The sequence below is a fragment of the Hypomesus nipponensis genome, chromosome 22 (assembly GCF_054491055.1).
Source record: "Hypomesus nipponensis isolate SF chromosome 22, ASM5449105v1, whole genome shotgun sequence".
Taxonomy (NCBI): Eukaryota; Metazoa; Chordata; class Actinopteri; order Osmeriformes; family Osmeridae; genus Hypomesus; species Hypomesus nipponensis.
This window is the reverse complement of record NC_140382.1, coordinates 19,533,780-19,555,000: the sequence shown is the minus strand read 5'-3', so window position 1 is coordinate 19,555,000 and position 21,221 is coordinate 19,533,780. Positions and strand designations below refer to the sequence as shown.

Sequence of the window (21,221 nt, the reverse complement as noted above, 5' to 3'; positions counted from 1 at the left end):
AGCATAGTACTAAGGTCTTATTATGGAGCAGCGTAGTACTAAGGTCTTATTATGGAGCAGCATAGTACTAAGGTCTTATTATGGAGCAGCATAGTACTAAGGTCTTCTGAGCTCTAGAGCAGAGGATATCAGTCTCTCGTGAGAGCAGCAGGGAGAGGAGGACGACACACAGCCAGGGACCAATAGCATTCCTCCTTCATCTCCTCGCCTCCGCCCGGCGACAGCAACTACATCCACAACAACAAACAATTCAATTACCCCGCATAGCCTTTCCTCTGAGCAGGGCCTTTGATCTGGGATTCACACATTGCATGCACACACACAGTACATACACACACTGTACATACACACAAAATCTGCTTTTATAGTGCTGACTACACTATCACTCAAGGGAAATTAAAGAAGTGTGGGCTCTGACATATACTGAAGTAAAAAGTAGCCATTACTACACCTGTTTTTTATCGTCACGCTGGTAACTGGACCTCACATCACATTAACACAAATGTATTGGGGGGGGGGGGGGGGGTGGACAGACAGAATGACAAGCTGGAGCCTGATATCCACAGACACAGACTGAGGGAGATAGATGCATTTGATCACAGGAATGATCTAGGATTAAGACTTTTAACTGTATCTGTTGTGCGTCCTAGTTAGTGGGAGGCTAGAATGTGGTGTGATTGTTGTGGTTGAGGCTGCGGGTGAGGAGTTGGCCTGGTCTCACCTTCTCAGCCAGGGGCTGGAGTGCATCTCTCAGGCCAGTGGAGGAGCGCTGCCGGGCGGCCTGGAGCAGCTGCTCAGCCAGGGAGGAGACGAGGGGCTGGAGCGCCCACACCTCCCCCAGGACCTCCTGGGCCCGCGCCGTGTGCTCCAGGGAGTAGTAGATACACTGGTACGCTGAGCTGAGACTGGGGGCGAGAGAGTGGGAGAGAAGCATGGAGAGAGAGGAAGAGAGAGAGGAAGAGAGACGGAGAAAGAGAGGGAGAGGTAGAGAGAGGGGAAATGTAGTTTAGACAAGCCAACAATGCTCTTCAGAGTTTCATCAAAACCTGTCTTTTTATTCTGTTGAAAAGCCCCCAGTGTCTTTCAAGTATAATGAATCTAGATTTCATTTCCAGGGAACTCTTCATTCCTAGACAATAACACCCTCAGACACCAACCCAATCAAGCACCCTGCAGAACAAGAGGGAGAGAGAGGGAGGAGGAGGAAGGAGGAGGGAGGAGGAAGAAGGAGGAGGAGGGAAAAAGGGGTTTGGATGTAGTACCTCTAGACCTCAGGAAAATACAGACGACACATATTTGGGGAAAGTCATGGACTGATAGATGAGAAGCACTTATTCAAACAGACTTATTTACTTTTGAACACAAAACGGTCTGGTCCAGCACATTCAAATTCACAGATAAGATTGCAACACACATGCACACACACACACACACACACACACAACACAAACACACAACGCACAGCAAAGGAGAAGCACACAAACTCGATCCATTTCAGTGCATTTGAACAGAGAACTTTAAGAGGATGCTATCAGGGTATGAAAGCTGCCATAGAGAGAGTGAGAGCTGCTTATCATTTAACAAGAGTCGCTGGGTGATTCAGAGAGGCTGTTAAAGAAAGATTAGAGCGCTCCAGCGCTAGGTCTACAGGATTCGATTAAAAGGCATAATCACAAGAATCCAAGACTTTTAAAACAGCCATCTGGAGAGAGAGGAGAGAAAGGAAGGGGGAGAGGAGAGAGGGGAGAGAGGGGAGAGAGGGGAGAGGACAGAGGGGAGGGGAGAGGAGAGAGAGAGGAGAGAGGAGGGTGGAAGGGGGAGGGGGAGAGGAGAGAGAGGAGGGGAGAGAGGAGGGGAAGGGAGAGGAGAGAGAGAGGAGAGAGGAGGGTGGAAGGGGGAGGGGGAGAGGAGAGAGAGGAGGGGAGAGAGAGAGGAGAGGAGAGAGAGAGGAGGGGAGAGGAGGGTGGAAGGGGGAGGGGGAGACTGGAGGAGGCTATGGTGTGGTGGTATGGGTATTGATTCTAGTCTCCGTCGCGGTCTCCAACATCTCCAGAAGCTAGCCTGAGCCCAGAGCAGGTTCATACATCCTGGACGTGCTTGGCTGTTCTGGGAACAAAGACAAACGGCTCTTTTATTGCTCTCCTGGTTCCACCTCTGTGCTCAGGTTCTCCCCTCTCTGTCTCTGTCTCTCTTTCTCTCTTTCTCTCTTTCTCTCTCTCTCTCTCTCTCTCTCTCTCTCTCTCTCTCTCTCTCTCTCTCTCTCTCTCTCTCTCTCTCTATCTCTCTTAATACAGCTTTGAATAGCCAAGTCTTGTTCTCCTTTTAATCAAAGGCTGTTAAAAAAGCATGGCTCTCAAAGGGGGAGTGGGAAAGTAAGAATACAACAGACACACACACAGCCCTCTCTCTCTCTCTCTCTCTCTCTCTCTCTCTCTCTGCTCTGCCTCTCTCTCTCTCTCTCTCTCTCTCTCTCTCAGTATTAACAGTTCAAACCACACTGCACACGGAGAACAGACATCAAGGCTTCTTGGGAGAAAATGATTGTCAGGGCATATTCTAATATTACAATAATATAATATCATGCTAATGAAGCCACCAAATAATGAAATTCCCCTCATCTAAAGAAAACATGCAACTCCATTTAAACTTCAATGATGCAAAGCTCAGGTCATCACTGAGGAGAGACATTGTGCTTCTTGCTGTTATCCTGACAGTGGTGGAGAGGAGGAATCAGCTGAGTGGATTGAGGCTCAGAAGAGGACGGATAGAGATGGAAGGAAGTTCTACGGTTAGTCGAGCGGAAAATTGGAAAATTGAAGCTCCAGTGATCCATTAGTTAGGTCAAATATGAAACAAAAACCCTGGTCTCCAGGGTGAGGCAGCTCCACTGTTTAATCTCTCTCTCGTTCAACCACATTGATTTCCTTTCAGTGGACTCTCTCTCTTTCCGAAAACGTGCTGGCTTATCGCAGCGTATGCAGGCAGATAAAGTTGACCATCTTCTCCAAATTTGCTTGTGCAGCTAAGCGGAGAAAAGTTTGTCTTTCATTCATTTTTTTCAGAGGGCCTGCAATGACTTAAGTCTTCTTAGTTCCTCATCTCAAAAGCTCTGCCTCCGTCACTTGGTCCCCTGTCCATTTGGCTTCCTATTTTCCCTATAATCCTCTTCCTCTCTCTCCTACATATCACACTCTCCCTCTGATTCTAACACATTGTACAGTGAATTCTTTTAGCAGATGCTTTCATCCTAAAAAAGCAGAAGATGTATGTTTCAGTGGTCAGAGTGAAGGAACGGGCCGTTTTAACCAGCCATAAGGCCAAGCAACCACAGCAGACATGAGAACAAGAATATTTTAACTACAGAGCAACAACAACTTCAACTACTGTGCAGTGTAGCCAAACCAACATTGTCTCATGAGAGCAGCAAACTAGTCTGTGGGTTCAGTGTCTTGCCAGACAGAAGTACAACAGGATCTTGTCTCCTGTCTCTCCTATGTATCCCCCCCTCTCTCTCTCTCTCTCTCTCTCTCTCTCTCTCTCTCTCTCTCTCTCTCTCTCTCTCTCTCTCTCTCTCTCTCTCTCTCTCTCTCTCTCTCTCTCTCTCTCTCTCTCTCTCTCTCTCTCTCTCTCTCCTATATATCCCCCCTCTCTCTCCCTCCCTATCCTATATATCCCCCCTCCCTCTCTGTCTCCCTCTCTCTCACTCTCCTATATATCCCCTCTCTCTCCTATATATCTCTCTCTCCCTCTGTCTCTCCTGTATATTCCTCCCTAATAAATAAAACTCTCTTTCTACTCTCTGTCTGTTTCCTGTCTATCCTTTCCTCCCTCTCCCTCTCCCGCCCTCCCTCTCTCCCTGGGAGTGTTGGTTGTGACTAATGGGAGCTGGCGTCCTCAGTAATGACTCAGCAGTCCTTGGTGAGCGTGAGCAGAAATCTCCTCACATTTCTGTCAGTCTTCCTGGGGTGAGACACCCTCCTGCCTCCCCCTTATGGAGGGGGGTGTGACTGGTACAACACTGAGTAAGTGTGTGTATGTATGACTGCATGTGCCTGTGTGTGTGTGTGTGTGTGTGTGTGTGTGTGTCAGTTCTTCTTCTGCAATCCCTTAAATGTTTGTCAGGCCGGCGGAGACAGGGGTGTGATGGGTACGTACTAATTAGACACGTCCCCCCCACCAGACTGAGGAGCTGGGTACACAGCCGCAGCCCTGGGGCACACACAGGTAATTGAATCAAACAGACCCAATTCAATCAGTGACTCTCTGGCTCTCTGTCTTAGAGAGTGGAGGGAGAGGGACTGTGTTCAGGTCAAGAGAGGGAGGGAGGGTAGACAGAGAGAGAGGGGGGAGGATGGAGATATGGCAGAGGGAGGGAGGAGTCAGTGCAGGAGGAGGTAAAGAGGGAGGGAAGGAAGAGAAAGAGGAAAGTAGGGAAGGGAAAGAGGGATGGATGTAGAGAGGGAGCTTGAGGGAGGAGGGATGGATGTAGAGAGGGAGCTTGAGGGAGGAGGGATGGATGTAGAGAGGGAGCTTGAGGGAGGAGGGATGGATGTAGAGAGGGAGCTTGAGGGAGGAGGGATGGATGCAGAGAGGGAGCTTGAGGGAGGAGGGATGGATGTAGAAAGGGAGCTTGAGGGAGGAGGGATGGATGTAGAGAGGGAGCTTGAGGGAGGAGGGATGGATGCAGAGAGGGAGCTTGAGGAAGGAGGGATGGATGCAGAGATGGAGCTTGAAGGAGCTTAAAGGAGGACAGATGGAGAAGGGGTAGGAGGGAAGGAGGGAAGAGAGATAACAAATACCATGTATGACGTGAAGACTGCAACCACCTACCTCCCTCCCTCCCCCTCCCCTCCACCTCCCTCCCCCTCCCCTCCACCTCCCTCCCCCTCCCCTCCTCACCTCTTCTTGTCGGCATGGTAGCGGCTCAGCAGACTCCGGAGGCCTCCAGCCTTGAAGCCCTGGGAGTGGGCTGCGGGGGCACCCACGGTCACCACGTCATAGCATGCATCTGGAAAGGGCAGGGGTCAGAGGGTAGAGGACAGGGGTTAGGATGGTTTGTGGGGGTGGGCGGAATGTAGATAGATCACAGTGAAGGACAAACTGAGGGACACACCTACACAGGTGATTTATACTACTTCTCCCTCTCTCCCTCCCTCTCTCCCTCCCTCCCTCCCTCTCTCCCTCTCTCCCTCTCTCCCTCTCTTCCTCCTCTCTCCCTCTCTCCATTTCTCCCTCTCTCCATTTCTCCCTCCCTCTCTCCCTCCCTCCCTCCCTCCCTCCCTCCCTCCCTCCCTCCCTCCCTCCCTCCCTCCCTCCCTCCCTCCCTCCCTCCCTCCCTCCCTCCCTCCTCTCTCCCTCTCTCTCTCTCTTCCTCCCTCTCTCCATTTCTCCCTCTCTCTCTCCCTCCCTCGCTCCCATTTTCCCTCCCTCCCTCTCTTCCTCCCCCTTCCCCTCCCCCTCCCCCTCTCCCTCTCCCTCTCCCTCTCCCTCTCCCTCTCCCTCTCCCTCTCCCTCTCCCTCTCCCTCTCTCCCTCCCTCTCTCCCGTTCTCTCTCCCTCCCTCTCTCCCGTTCTCTCTCCCTCCCTCTCTCCCTCTCCCTCTCCCTCCCTCTCTCCCGTTCTCCCTCCCTCCCTCTCCTCTCCCTCTCCCTCTCCCTCTCCCTCTCCCTCTCCCTCTCCCTCTCCCTCTCCCTCTCCCTCTCCCTCTCTGTCCCTGTCCTAATGCTGTCAGTGTAGCCAGCCGTCCCACGCTGAACCCAAGGACAGACAATGTCACAACACTCCACTTTAAACACAGTAACATAAACACACACAAACAAGTGCTTCCAGCAGAGTTGGATAGCAAGGACTGATGCTGACACCAGCCTGTGTGTGGAGGGGAAGTAGAGAGGGGGAGTGAGGGGAGTTCTTAAACTTTCTTGCTGCCTTAATTGGTCTCAGTGCGTGTGAGTGTGTGTGAGTGTGTGCGTTTGTGTGTGTGTGTCACTTCCTCGGCAGGAGGGAGGAGTGATTGCTGTCGTGGAGATAGAGTTGCCGTGGAGATAGAGTTGGCATAATTCATACTTAACCCATCCCCACTTCCTGTTGAAGGGAGATAAAGCAGCCCTTTACAGGGAGTCTGATCGGCCCCTGAACATGGCGTTTGCTTGCCCCTCGTCAAAGAGCTGTGGTGAGAACAGAAGCTTGTTTACCTCGCTGGATGTTCAATAGAGGAAATGCTGAAACAATCCCTGTTTGTGGTCCTGTTTGAGGATGGAGGTGTTATTCACCTTATTCCAGAAGTCACGATGGGCGCGGCCATCCGCCGTATTCTCATTTCCGGTTGAGATACTTTCCCTTTTATAACGGTACTAAAAGAGAATGTCTTAAACAGGCTCTGGTACTAATTTAAGGCAAATAGAGATGCCCAGTGTTAACTGTGCAGTTTGTGGCTGCCATAACAGCTGGAGAAAACAAATCAGACCCTGTATTATCATTGTTTTGACCATGGAAAGAAGAGGTCCGAGTGTTGTGGGCGACATTTACTTTGCATCGACCTCCAACCAAAGTTGAGGATCTGCATCCCTGGCTGAAGGCGCTGAATTTAAAAGACCCACCGAAGTTTCCTTTTGTCTGCTCGTATCACTTGCAACATCAAGTGTGTAATAAGAGATAAACTAGCTATATTTTAGTATGTTTTAGTGTTCTCAATTTATGATATTAGTAGATACAAGATTATAAACAAATGTATGGGCATGGTTGTGATCAACTGCTGCAGTGCATTTAAATGTAATGTAAATCTTTTGAAACAACGCAGCAATCAAATTATTTAATAGATGCGTCTTTCTAATTGCCGTTAGATAGGAGGGAAGATTACTAGTGCACACCCTATATCAAATATATCATATATACAAGCACTGTTATAGGGAACAGCACTTTCTAACAAGCACTGTTATAGGGAACAGTGCTTCCTAACAAGCACTCTGAAACCAGGGGGAGACTGACATGGTCTTAAAGGCCTGTCTGGAGCTGAAACATTCCGTCAATCAAGGGGGTCTGCGTGGAGCTAATTAGCTAGTTATCTGTTAGCTAGTTAGCTAGTTAGCTGTTAGCTAGTTAGCTAGTTAGCTGTTAGCTAGTTAGCTAGTTAGCTGTTACTAGTTAGCTGTTAGCTAGTTAGCTAGTTAGCTGTTAGCTAGTTAGCTAGTTAGCTGTTACTAGTTAGCTGTTAGCTACCTTAAAGAGTTCTGACAGGTCTGACTGGGAAAGAGATGAGTCAGCGTGCTGCTCATCAGTCAGGGAGGACTGGAAGTTCAAAGATACTAATACTAACAGCACTAGGCTGTGCTAGTGCCCTCTGGAGGAGAAGGAGATGTGCTAGTCACCCGAGGCTATTAGCTAGCTCTGGAGGGAAACAGCCAGCAAGTAATTGAAGGGTGTGCGTTAGCAGTCGCACTGCTATCGCTAGGCTTGGCAACCTCCGTCCTGGCCTCCTCAGAGGCATTGTTATCTCTGTGTCTTCCAGACTTAGCTCCCGCTAACTCACGCCTGTCAGCTGAGCTGCTAGTGACTCCTGCACGCACTCAGTCAGAGGTGAGGAAGAGGAGCGTGTCGGCTTTTCAGAGCACGATGAAGATGGATCAATGTTTGGGTCTGACTGAGGCTGCAAGTTCAGGGAGAAACTAGACTATCCTTTTCATAAGCATGGGCTTAGTGGTTAGAGCAGATAACTACTAATTAAGAGGTTGCAGGTTCCAATCTCCCCCAATACATTGCTTTGATTACAGTGTCAACTAAATGAATACATTATTATATATTGTAGTTGAACATGTTGCATGTGTACATAGTGTGTAGTTAGGGTGTAACATGTAGCATGGTCTCACCTGTTGTCCGGGGGCAGGTGACTCTCATGCGCTGGGTGTGCAGGTTGATGGGGATGAACTCCAGGTACTTCTGACTTTTGCTGCAGCTGGGCTTGAACGACGGACCTATAGGAGGACAGGAACAGATCAGGATTAATCAGCAGAGCTTGGTGGAACAACCTTGGTAACTGAGATTCAAAAGACAGCATCTAAACCCTGCCAACCCTTGTCCAGACAGCACCTTTTCCAGACAGCACCTTGTCCAGACAGCACCTTATCCAGACAGCACCTTGTCCAGACAGTACCTTGTCCAGACAGCACCTTATCCAGACAGCACCTTGTCCAGACAGCACCTTATCCAGACAGCACCTTGTCCAGACAGTACCTTGTCCAGACAGCACCTTATCCAGACAGCACCTTGTCCAGACAGTACCTTGTCCAGACAGCACCTTATCCAGACAGCACCTTGTCCAGACAGCACCATGTCCAGACAGCACCATGTCCAGACAGCACCTTGTCCAGACAGCACCATGTCCAGACAGCAGAACTGCGCCGCTTCTCCAGAACAGTGCTTTCCAGGACATCTGTTTCCTCTGATGAGGATGTGAGACTTGGGACAGGCGGAAAAACTGTACCACAAACCCAGTTTCGTCTGATTGGCTTAATGTGCGAAAGTTGCTTTTGAAATGTCCAATAAAACGACTTGAGGTTTATTTGAAGACCCATTAAGTCATGAGAAACGACCCGCCTCAAACAAACTGAAAATCCATTTGACAACAACACAGACTCACTTCCTGTTATGACTAAATCTCCCCAGATCCAGGAAACACACTTTCCAACTACATCCAAGTCTGACAATCTTCCAAGAACAGACCCCCCCCCACCTTCTATTTTCACAATGCAGACAAATGGACAAATCTAATTACCAAGCACAATCTCATGGCATACATATTGGTTATTTATACATATATGTTTCCTAGAATGATAATTATACATCTCCAGATATCAAGTACAGACTCCCCCCTTCATTTAAAAGTCAGCTCATTTTCAAACAGAATTTGCTAATGTTCCGCATAATCCTGTAAACACAGGATTTTATGCCCTTTAGCACCACCTGCCTTGTACAAAACTTCCAATTAAAATCCCTCCCCCCCCCCCAAAGATAAAGCAAAGTCTTTGTTTGTGGCTTATGGTAAATCTAAGTCTTTGTTTGTGTCTTATGGTAAATCTCAGACACACTATCTGACACTGCACACAGGGGATTGCTTAAATCGCTAATATGCAAATTGAACGAACCCCTTTGAAATGGGGGATAAGCTTTTAAGAACAGTTCCACGAAGGGTAATCTCTGGGCTGTCTGCCTAAAGAGGAGACAAGGGTTTTAGAAGTAGGAAGGAGCAGATACACTGAGAGAGGCGTGGGGTGGAAAAGCATCCCTGTATTTAACTAAAATAAAGACCAAACAAAAACACTTCCACTTCTCCGTAAACAAACAACAAATTAAACTATAAACACAAAACTAAAACACTCATAATCCTGTGTAAACACACACTTGTGGGTTACTTTTACAGGGTGAAAACAAACCGTGTTACACAGAACTCTACAGGCCTTCAGCTCAGAGCTTCCTTTTAGACCCCCCACCCTGCATCACAGACACCACATCCAGCCCCTGCATCACAGACACCACATCCAGCCCCTGCATCACAGACACCACATCCAGCCCCCTGCATCACAGACACCACATCCAGCCCCCTGCATCACAGACACCACATCCAGCCCCTGCATCACAGACACCATATCCAGCCCCTGCATCACAGACACCACATCCAGCCCCCTGCATCACAGACACCACATCCAGCCCCCTGCATCACAGACACCACATCCAGCCCCCTGCATCACAGACACCACATCCAGCCCCCTGCATCACAGACACCACATCCAGCCCCCTGCATCACAGACACCACATCCAGCCCCCTGCATCACAGACACCACATCCAGCCCCCTGCATCACATACACCACATCCAGCCCCCTGCATCACAGACACCACATCCAGCCCCCTGCATCACAGACACCACATCCAGCCCCCTATTAAATATGCCTTCTGGGCATAAGAGTAACCAAGGTGAATTGTCTTAGAAATAAAAAACTTTTCTTTATGTAACGCAAAAGTGACTTAACGCCTTACTCTCTACAGCAAGTAACTAAGTAACGTAACTAGTTACTTTACAAGGAATGTAAATAGTAACTGTAATCAGTTACTTAAGGTAACGTTACCCAACACTGGCCATAACACCAACAGCAGAACAATTATCCAAATAACAAAGACGTTTACAACATTTGCGTTACAGCGTTTGTATTCACTCACATACTTGATGCTATCTATCCTTTACATTAGCAACAGTAACTCTGCTGTTAGCTGCAGAGCTAATGTTACAGCCACATTCTAAGGGTAGCAAGCTAGGTAACCATATACAGTAAAGCAACAAAATGATATAGCGTTAGTTAAAGGAGACATGAAATGCTGTTTTTGGATGCTTTTATATAGGCCTTAGTGGTCCCCTAATACTGTATATGAAGTATCTTTCCCGAAATTCAGCCTTGGGCAGTTACAGCTACTACGAGCAGTCCCTCAATGAGCTTTCCTCAAAACTGTTTCTGACTGTGTCTGTAGCTTTAAATGCTAATGAGGAGGAGAGGGGCGGCAACATGCGCTAATTTTTACAACGGATGTATCGCAATGGCTCGTAGCCCCCGTTGCTGTAAGATACCTCGAATTTGCCCATTCCCATCTGATCACCCTGGTTTGCAGAGGTGCACACTCAGTCATTTCAATGTGGAGAAAGGCGGATATCACGAGCCATAACACCAACATCAGAATGGTTATCCAAATAACAAAGAAGTGTACAACACTCGCGTTACAGCGTTTGTATTCACACACACACTTGATGCCATCTACCTTTACATTAGCAAACAGTAACTCAGCTGTTAGCTGCAGAGCTAATGTTACAGCCACATTCTAAGGTAGCAAGCTAGGTAACCATATACAGTAAAGCAACAAAATGATATAGCGTTAGTTAACTTACTTGTCAAAGGTTTGTAGCTTGACCAAGGAGAGTTAGTAATAATCCAGAATTTAATTTCAGCAAGGCCAGCTTTGTATATTGGCTAAAGTTGAGGAAACAGTCATGGCTGAAATGTTTGGCACAGACATACAAAACTTTGGGAAGTTGTGTCGGCGCATTTCCAGAGAAAATACAATTAAGACACGGTCTTCAGAGGCTCGGATGAAAGAACTGTAAAAATACTGTACATCCAAACTGAGCAAATTGTATGCTTTGTTCGTTTGCAAGCCTTGTGGGTGGGCCAGATTCTCTGGTTGGGCAAAGCAGAGAGAGGGAAGGTAACCTTCCCTATTGTTACGTAACAATAGGGGATTTCAAAACCAAGCATTTGAGACTTCATTTTCTCAAAGGCGGAGAAGAATACCCAGGGCTTGGTTTACACCTATTGACATTTCTAGCCACTGGGGGACCAAAGGCAGGCTAGGGGAACTCATATTCATGTTAAATAACCTCCTAAAGTGAAGTTTTCATGTCATGTGACCTTTAAAATGTTTTGGCAGTAATTAAGGTTACAGTTTCAGTAACAAAAAGGATTAAATGTGCAATGCATAATAGATTGTCCTAAACATGAATAATTAGAATATACAAGATGGACATAAAAAATGTAAATTGTAATGTACTTTAAAAGTATTTTGACTGTTTTTTGTATAATAAAAAACGTACATCCTACTCCAGAAGAAATGTATACCATTTTCTTTTTCTAAGCATACTTCTTAAAAGTATATCAAAAGTGAACAATTTTCTAAGAATACTGAAAAGTATATCAAAAGTGAAACATTTTCTAAGTATACTTCTTAAAAGTATATAAAAAGTAAACTATTTTCTAAGTATACTTCTTAAAAATATATCAAAATTGAACTAAAAGTGTTCCATACATTTTTTGTATACTTTAATATACTTTTTTTCGTAAGGGACGTTACAGCCTGCTGTTAGCACAATCTGTGTTTCTAAATCGGTTCTCTGAGTTACGTCCAAAAGCTGCACATCTCCACAGGCAACCAAGCCAACTTGTTGCTAGGCTACTCTGCTAACTCCTGCTGTAATTGCTTTAATCAATCAATTTAGGGCTGGGTTCCTTCCAAAAAAGTTTCCCCAAGCCTATTCAAGACTGATAGAAAGAAGAAACATTTTAATAGATGATAGAAAGACTGAGATAGTCAAAGCAAGCCGCTTCTGAGGTGTCAAGTTTCAGTCTCCTTCAGAAGTCTTTGATGTTCGCACATCATCAGTAAGAACGTCTGACAGGAGGCCATGGGAGCCCAAATCCCTGAAAACAACATTCATTCAATTATTGAATTTGTGTAAACAACTCATCGCCACTATATTCATTCTGTTCACCTCTTGAATACAGAGACAGGTTCATGGTTAGCATGTAGCCATGACTCTTGAATACAGAGACAGGTTCATGGTTAGCATGTAGCCATGACTCTTGAATACAGAGACAAGTTCATTGTTAGCATGTAGCCATGACTCCAGCCCCACCCCTTCCACCTGAGCCCAGCTGTGCTATGTGTAGCTCGCGCTGAAAGGCTAATGCTAACACAGACATGTTAGCTCAGTGGGCTGTCACTCCAGGCAGCAGGCCATGGGGACAAAGGCTAATTGAACTAGCCACCGCTGCAGGTTAGATGAATTAGCCCTATCAATTCCCCATCTGTTTGTCCAGGTGGCCGGTTTCTGTGACATGGGGGGAGGGGGGCAATACTGATCCACATCTGGAGCCAAAGGAAGGTAGCTACATTGTCTATGCTCCCCCCCCCCCCTCTCCCTTTCTCTCTCTCTCCCTTCCTCTTCTTGTCTGGGGAGACTGTGTGGTCTCCGTGGCTCAAACATTGAACAATCCAGAAGAATGTGGTGCACACATCCTGCACTCCACACCCTACACACCACACATCCAACCTGTACAATCACATGATCTTACTAAGAACCTGCATGCTCCTACTGCCCTGAGCCAAGGCCAGAGACACTGGCTAACACAGTATCTTAGTGAAGTTGTATTTGCCTGTGTATTGAGATGCTGTCTAACACAGTGTCTTAGTGAAGCTGTATTTGCCTGTGTATTGAGATGCTGTCTAACACAGTATCTTAGTGAAGCTGTATTTGCCTGTGTATTGAGATGCTGTCTAACACAGTATCTTAGTGAAGCTGTATTTGCCTGTGTACTGAGAAGCTGTCTAACACAGTATCTTAGTGAAGCTGTATTTGCCTGTGTACTGAGATGCTGTCTAACACAGTATCTTAGTGAAGCTGTATTTGCCTGTGTATTGAGATGCTGTCTAACACAGTATCTTAGTGAAGCTGTATTTGCCTGTGTACTGAGAAGCTGTCTAACACAGTATCTTAGTGAAGCTGTATTTGCCTGTGTACTGAGATGCTGTCTAACACAGTATCTTAGTGAAGCTGTATTTGCCTGAGATTCTGTCTAATACAGTAGGTATCCTAAGGAGCAAAATACAGTGTATTGCTATTCAGAAAGGATTTGATTTCAGTGGGAATGTTTTTCCATGTTCAAAAATGGGGGTGGAGCAGTTAGTGTACAATATAGAACACGAACTCCATCTATTTAGAACACTAACTCCATCTCTATAGAACACTAACTCCATCTCTATAGAACACTGACTCCATCTCTATAGAACACTGACTCCATCTCTATAGAACACGGACTATCTCTTTCCTCTGAACTCACAAAAAGAGGTTCTTCCACTTTAGCATCCAACAAATGCAGCTACACTACCACAAGAACGAGAAAACTCTCCCATCGATCTCTCAGTTCCAGAGAGCTCTAGTTCCAACAGTAGGCTAATAAAGAAAGATGGCAGAGGTTCTATCAGGTTAGTCACGACCCTGAAGGGAGCACGCTGGCAAATAGCCTGCCTGTTTGAGCGATGATTGACAGCTTCATACGGTTGTCAAGCACCGGCGGCGTATAAAGGCCGACAAACCCTGCGGTAACCGGATTATGAAGCCTTCTAATGTTGCCCAGCAGCAAACAATGCGAGCGCTCTGCAGGCGGCTGCTGGGCGGGCAGAGATGATTAATTCATGAACGGAGAGCGCTCGCTGGAATGTCGTTAGTTATTAGCAAATCTGAAGTACGCGCAGGTCAGCTCATCTAATTAAAAATGGATAAAGGAAAACACGGAGAGGTTTGAACCTGTCCTGTCCTGTCTCACTCTCTTTTCTTTGTTGCTTTTCTTTCTTTCTACTTGACTCTTTCTCCTCTTCTTCACTACCCTCTCTCCCACACTACCTTCTTACCTCTGTACTTCTTTTACTCCCCCCTCCCCCTTCCGAGGTGATGAGTTTGAATCTCTAACCCAGGCCAACATCAGCCATGTGTGAACTACCGCATCTAGCGCACGGCTGTTGCGGTATATGGTATATTTTATTGAATATTTTCAATGAAATATTTGTCGATCCCCATCTCCACCTTCCATCCCCGACCCCTCTTCTCCCTCTCCTTGCCATTTCCTTCTCCCTCCCCTCCTGAGAAGTGTGTAGAGGCAGGGGGGAACATCTTAGCTTATCAGTGGGTCTTGGGGGGCAATGAAGAGGAGGTAGTGGAAGGTGGAGACGAGGGGAGGGGGGAAGGGGTGCCGACAAATATTTCATTCCAGACAGAGGGAATCAGGAGGAAATCAATCACACGCCATAGGGGTTGCCATGGCCACAGGGAGTCTGGACGGAAACATCAATAGGAAGCGAGGGATGGAGGGATGATGGAGGAGAGGAGAGGAAGAAGGAGGAGAGGAAAAAGGAGGAGAGGAGAGGGAGGGAGGATTGTTGCTTGGATGGAGGGATGATGGAGAGATGGAGAGAGATAGCTTGGCTGTTTGATGTTCACCCCCCGTTTCTGCATCCATGACTGTCCTGAGTCACTGACCTGAGTCACTGTCCTGAGACACTGACCTGAGTCACCGACCTGAGTCACTGACCTGAGACACTGACCTGAGTCACTGACCTGAGACACTGACCTGAGTCACTGACCTGAGTCACTGTCCTGAGACACTGACCTGAGTCACCAACCTGAGACACCGACCTGAGACACTGACCTGAGTCACTGACCTGAGACACTGACCTGAGTCACTGACCTGAGTCACTGTCCTGAGACACTGACCTGAGTCACTGACCTGAGACACTGACCTGAGTCACTGACCTGAGTCACTGACCTGAGTCACTGTCCTGAGTCACTGTCCTGAGTCACTGACCTGAGTCACTGACCTGAGACACTGACCTGAGTCACTGACCTGAGTCACTGTCCTGAGTCACTGTCCTGAGACACTGACCTGAGTCACTGACCTGAGTCACTGTCCTGAGACACTGACCTGAGTCACTGACCTGAGTCACTGTCCTGAGACACTGACCTGAGTCACTGACCTGAGTCACTGACCTGAGTCACTGACCTGAGACACTGAGGGCCTCATGTACATACATTTGGAAACGTAGCGTTATTAGCGCCACGGCCAACCCGCAGATTGCACACGCGGTGATACTTCAGTTTACGTCGTATTTATGAAACCTGCAGTTCATCGGGTAATCAGCGCCTTTCTCCGCCCACTATACCGTAAATTGCGAGCATTTAAAAGTGCAATTGAATGGGCCTCTTTCTCTCTTTCTATCATGGATCAGCCACCAAAGTCAAAACAGCGAGAAAAAAAAAGATTTAGTGATAACGAAATTGATGTGCTTGTTTATGAGGTAACAGCGAATTTAAATATTTTACAAGGCCGGAATTCCACACCGACACAAAAAAAATATGCTTTTACACGCAAATTGCGAAACAAATACGCCTGAAGTGTGCGCAAAAGCGTTATTACATGAGGCCTTGAGCCACTGACCTGAACCACTGACCTGAACTACTGACCTGAGACACTGAGACACTGACCTGAGACACTGAGACACTGACCTGAACCACTGACCTGAGACACTGACCTGAGACACTGAGACACTGACCTGAACCACTGACCTGAGACACTGAGACACTGACCTGAGACACTGAATCACTGACCTGAGATACTGTACACTGACCTGAGTCACTGAATCACTGACCTGAACCACTGACCTGAGACACTGAGACACTGACCTGAGACACTGAATCACTGACCTGAGATACTGTACACTGACCTGAGTCACTGAATCACTGACCTGAACCACTGACCTGAGACACTGAGACACTGACCTGAGACACTGAATCACTGACCTGAGATACTGTACACTGACCTGAGTCACTGAGACACTGACCTGAACCACTGACCTGAGACACTGAGACACTGACCTGAGACACTGAATCACTGACCTGAGATACTGTACACTGACCTGAGTCACTGAGACACTGACCTGAGACACTGAGACACTGACCTGAGATACTGAGACACTGACCTGAGACACTGAACCACTGACCTGAACCACTGACCTGAGACACTGAGACACTGACCTGAGATACTGAGACACTGCCCTGAACCACTGACCTGAGACACTGAGACACTGACCTGAGATACTGAATCACTGACCTGAGTCACTGAATCACTGACCTGAGTCACTGAATCGCCCTGCCTCTCTCCCCCTCCCTCCCTCCCTTGGGAGAATTCATCACCAGTTTTTGATCAGGAACTCTCTGTCCTGCATGTAGAGCCCAGCACACACACACACGGTACCTGGGACCTATAAGTGTGTGTGTGTGTGTGTGTGTGTGTGTGTGCGTGTGTGTGTGTGTAGACCCCTACCAGTGATCTTGTCCAGCTCAGCGAGGGTCTCCTGGTAACTGTGGGTGAGGTGGTCGTAGCGAGCCGTGACCTCCCTCCTCAGGTGGTCCCAGTGAGGGGACAGAGCCCCCAGGTCCCTCAGGGCCTGGCTCCTGGGGGGAGGGGGTGAACTGGTCATTAACGTGGACCATCATTTGTAACACTCTATGTGTGCATAAACCAGAGCTGCTGTCTAGAGAAGGCGGAGAGGAGAGATGGACAGTGAGTAATAGGGAGAGGACGTATACACACACCTGAGTTAATTTCTTAATGACTCGATTACTGCAACACAATCCAAGTAGTACCTGAGGCTGGCTGCGTTCTCTCCCTCTCCCTGTCCCTGTCCCTGTCCCTCAGTGTGGGTCAGGGTTAGTCAGTGTGCTAGTGAGGTGTGAGTCGTCCTTCCTTCAATCAGACCACTTGTTTCCAGCTCGGCCTCTTTCCTGTGAGAGGCCACTACAAGGGGAGCCGTCATCTCAGCTAATCAGGCCGTCTGTCTGATTTCCTGCTCTGCTGTGCCTATCAGATGCTGTTCAGCAGATTGCAGTGATTCCCAGTAATCCACACCCTCTAAAACACCAATATTATAGCATCACACACCTATTATTCAGTCTCCTGACAGACGGAGGTTAAGTGATTAGTGATAGTAACGTGCGGCTGGATAAAGCTCCCTATGTGTCCTCCTGGGGGCGGGGGAGCCCACAGGGAGGGAGGGGAGAGAGACAGAGAGCGCAGACAGGAGAGAGAGCAGACAGGGAGGGAAGGGAGAGAGACAGAGAGCGCAGATGGGAGAGAGAGCAGACAGGAGAGAGAGAGAGCGCAGATAGGAGAGAGAGAGAGAGAGAGAGAGAGAGAGAGAGAGAGAGAGAGAGAGAGAGAGAGAGAGAGAGAAAGAAAGAGAGAGAGCGCAGATAGGAGAGCAGATAGGAGAGAGAGCAGACAGGAGAGAGAGAGAAAGAGAGAGAGAGCGCAGATAGGAGAGAGAGCAGATAGGAGAGAGAGCAGACAGGAGAGAGAGAGAGAGAAAGAGAGAGAGAGAGAGAGAGAGAAAGAGAGAGAGAGCAGATAGGAGAGAGAGCAGACAGGAGAGAGAGAGAGAGAGAGAGAGAGAGCAGATAGGAGAGAGAGCAGACAGGAGAGAGAGAGAGAGAGAGAGAGAGGCAGACAGTAGAGAGAGAGAGAGAAGATAGGAGAGAGGGGCAGACAGTAGAGAGAGAGAGAGAGAGAGAGAGAAGATAGGAGAGAGGGCAGACAGTAGAGAGAGAGAGAGAGAGAGAGAGAGAGAGAGAGAGAGAGAGAGAGAGAGAGAGAGAGAGAGAGAGAGAGAGAGAGAGCAGACAGGAGAAGATGAAGGATGGCTGGACCTGTCCAGGACAGACTGAGGGTGTGTTGTGGAGTCATAGGGTTACAAGTCAGAGGGTCCTGCTGTGTTACAGCGCCTCGCTGTTACTGAGCTTCATTCACCTGGGGGCCACACCACCCCGACACCACCCCGACACCACCCCCACACCACCCCGACACCACCCCCACACCACCCCAACACCACCCCCACACCAACACCACCCCAACACCACCCCCACACCACCCCCACACCACCCTGACACCACCCCAACACCACCCCCACACCACCCCCACACCACCCCCACACCACCCTGACACCACCCTGACACCACCCCCACACCACCCTGACACCACCCCAACACCACCCCCACACCAACACCACCCCCACACCACCCCAACACCACCCCCACACCAACACCACCCCCACACCACCCCCACACCACTCCCACACCACCCCCACACCACCCTGACACCACCCCCACACCTCCCCCACACCACCCCCACACCACCCCCACACCACTCAAACACCACCCCCACACCACCCCCACACCAACACCACACCACCCCCACACCACCCCAACACCACCCTGACACCACCCCAACACCACCCCCACACCACCCCCACACCACTCAAACACCACCCCCACACCACCCCCACAAAACCCCCACACCACCCCCACACCACTCAAACACCACCCCCACACCAACACCACCCCAACACCACCCTGACACCACCCCCACACCACCCTGACACCACCCTGACACCTCCCCCACACCACCCTGACACCTCCCCCACACCACCCTGACACCACCCCCACACCACCCCCACACCACCCTGACACCTCCCCCACACCACCCTGACACCACCCTGACACCTCCCCCACACCACCCTGACACCTCCCCCACACCACCCTGACACCACCCTGACACCACCCTGACACCTCCCCCACACCACCCTGACACCACCCTGACACCTCCCCCACACCACTCTGACACCTCCCCCACACCACCCTGACACCACCCTGACACCACCCTGACACCACCCTGACACCTCCCCCACACCACCCTGACACCACCCTGACACCTCCCCCACACCACCCTGACACCTCCCCCACACCACCCTGACACCACCCTGACACCACCCTGACACCACCCTGACACCTCCCCCACACCACCCTGACACCACCCTGACACCTCCCCCACACCACCCTGACACCTCCCCCACACCACCCCCACACCACCCCCACACCACCCCCACACCACCCTGACACCTCCCCCGCACCACCCTGACACCACCCTGACACCACCCTGACACCACCCTGACACCTCCCCCACACCACCCTGACACCACCCTGACACCTCCCCTACACCACCCTGACACCTCCCCCACACCACCCTGACACCACCCTGACACCACCCTGACACCTCCCCCACACCACCCTGACACCACCCTGACACCTCCCCCACACCACCCTGACACCACCCTGACACCTCCCCCACACCACCCTGACACCTCCCCCACACCACCCTGACACCACCCTGACACCACCCTGACACCACCCTGACACCTCCCCCACACCACCCTGACACCACCCTGACACCTCCCCCACACCACCCTGACACCTCCCCCACACCACCCCCACACCACCCTGACACCTCCCCCACACCACCCTGACACCACCCTGACACCACCCTGACACCACCCTGACACCTCCCCCACACCACCCTGACACCACCCTGACACCTCCCCCACACCACCCTGACACCTCCCCCACACCACCCTGACACCACCCTGACACCACCCTGACACCTCCCCCACACCACCCTGACACCACCCTGACACCTCCCCCACACCACCCTGACACCACCCTGACACCACCCTGACACCTCCCCCACACCACCCTGACACCACCCTGACACCTCCCCCACACCACCCCCACACCACCCTGACACCTCCCCCACACCACCCCGACACCACCCCGACACCACCCCCACACCACCCCGACACCACCCCCACACCACCCCAACACCACCCCCACACCAACACCACCCCAACACCACCCCCACACCACCCCCACACCACCCTGACACCACCCCAACACCACCCCCACACCACCCCCACACCACCCCCACACCACCCTGACACCACCCTGACACCACCCCCACACCACCCTGACACCACCCCAACACCACCCCCACACCAACACCACCCCCACACCACCCCAACACCACCCCCACACCAACACCACCCCCACACCACCCCCACACCACTCCCACACCACCCCCACACCACCCTGACACCACCCCCACACCTCCCCCACACCACCCCCACACCACCCCCACACCACTCAAACACCACCCCCACACCACCCCCACACCAACACCACACCACCCCCACACCACCCCAACACCACCCTGACACCACCCCAACACCACCCCCACACCACCCCCACACCACTCAAACACCACCCCCACACCACCCCCACAAAACCCCCACACCACCCCCACACCACTCAAACACCACCCCCACACCAACACCACCCCAACACCACCCTGACACCACCCCCACACCACCCTGACACCACCCTGACACCTCCCCCACACCACCCTGACACCTCCCCCACACCACCCTGACACCACCCCCACACCACCCCCACACCACCCTGACACCTCCCCCACACCACCCTGACACCACCCTGACACCTCCCCCACACCACCCTGACACCTCCCCCACACCACCCTGACACCACCCTGACACCACCCTGACACCTCCCCCACACCACCCTGACACCACCCTGACACCTCCCCCACACCACTCTGACACCACCCTGACACCACCCCCACACCACCCTGACACCACCCCAACACCACCCCCACACCAACACCACCCCCACACCACCCCAACACCACCCCCACACCAACACCACCCCCACACCACCCCCACACCACTCCCACACCACCCCCACACCACCCTGACACCACCCCCACACCTCCCCCACACCACCCCCACACCACCCCCACACCACTCAAACACCACCCCCACACCACCCCCACACCAACACCACACCACCCCCACACCACCCCAACACCACCCTGACACCACCCCAACACCACCCCCACACCACCCCCACACCACTCAAACACCACCCCCACACCACCCCCACAAAACCCCCACAC

The 21,221-nt window shown here is 50.6% G+C and overlaps 1 protein-coding gene across 1 annotated transcript in view; it reads right to left on the bottom strand.

Moving 5' to 3' along the window:
* The window catches only part of inpp4b (inositol polyphosphate-4-phosphatase type II B), an 83,041-nt gene that overhangs the window by 19,786 nt on the left and 42,034 nt on the right, over positions 1–21,221 (bottom strand). Inside the window, exons 7-10 of the mRNA XM_084687082.1 lie at positions 16,686–16,816; positions 7,862–7,966; positions 4,900–5,008; positions 722–905 (exon numbers count right to left, since the gene is read on the bottom strand). Coding sequence (XP_084543208.1) covers positions 722–905; positions 4,900–5,008; positions 7,862–7,966; positions 16,686–16,816 — 529 coding nt within the window. The remainder of the gene's footprint in view (positions 1–721; positions 906–4,899; positions 5,009–7,861; positions 7,967–16,685; positions 16,817–21,221) is intronic.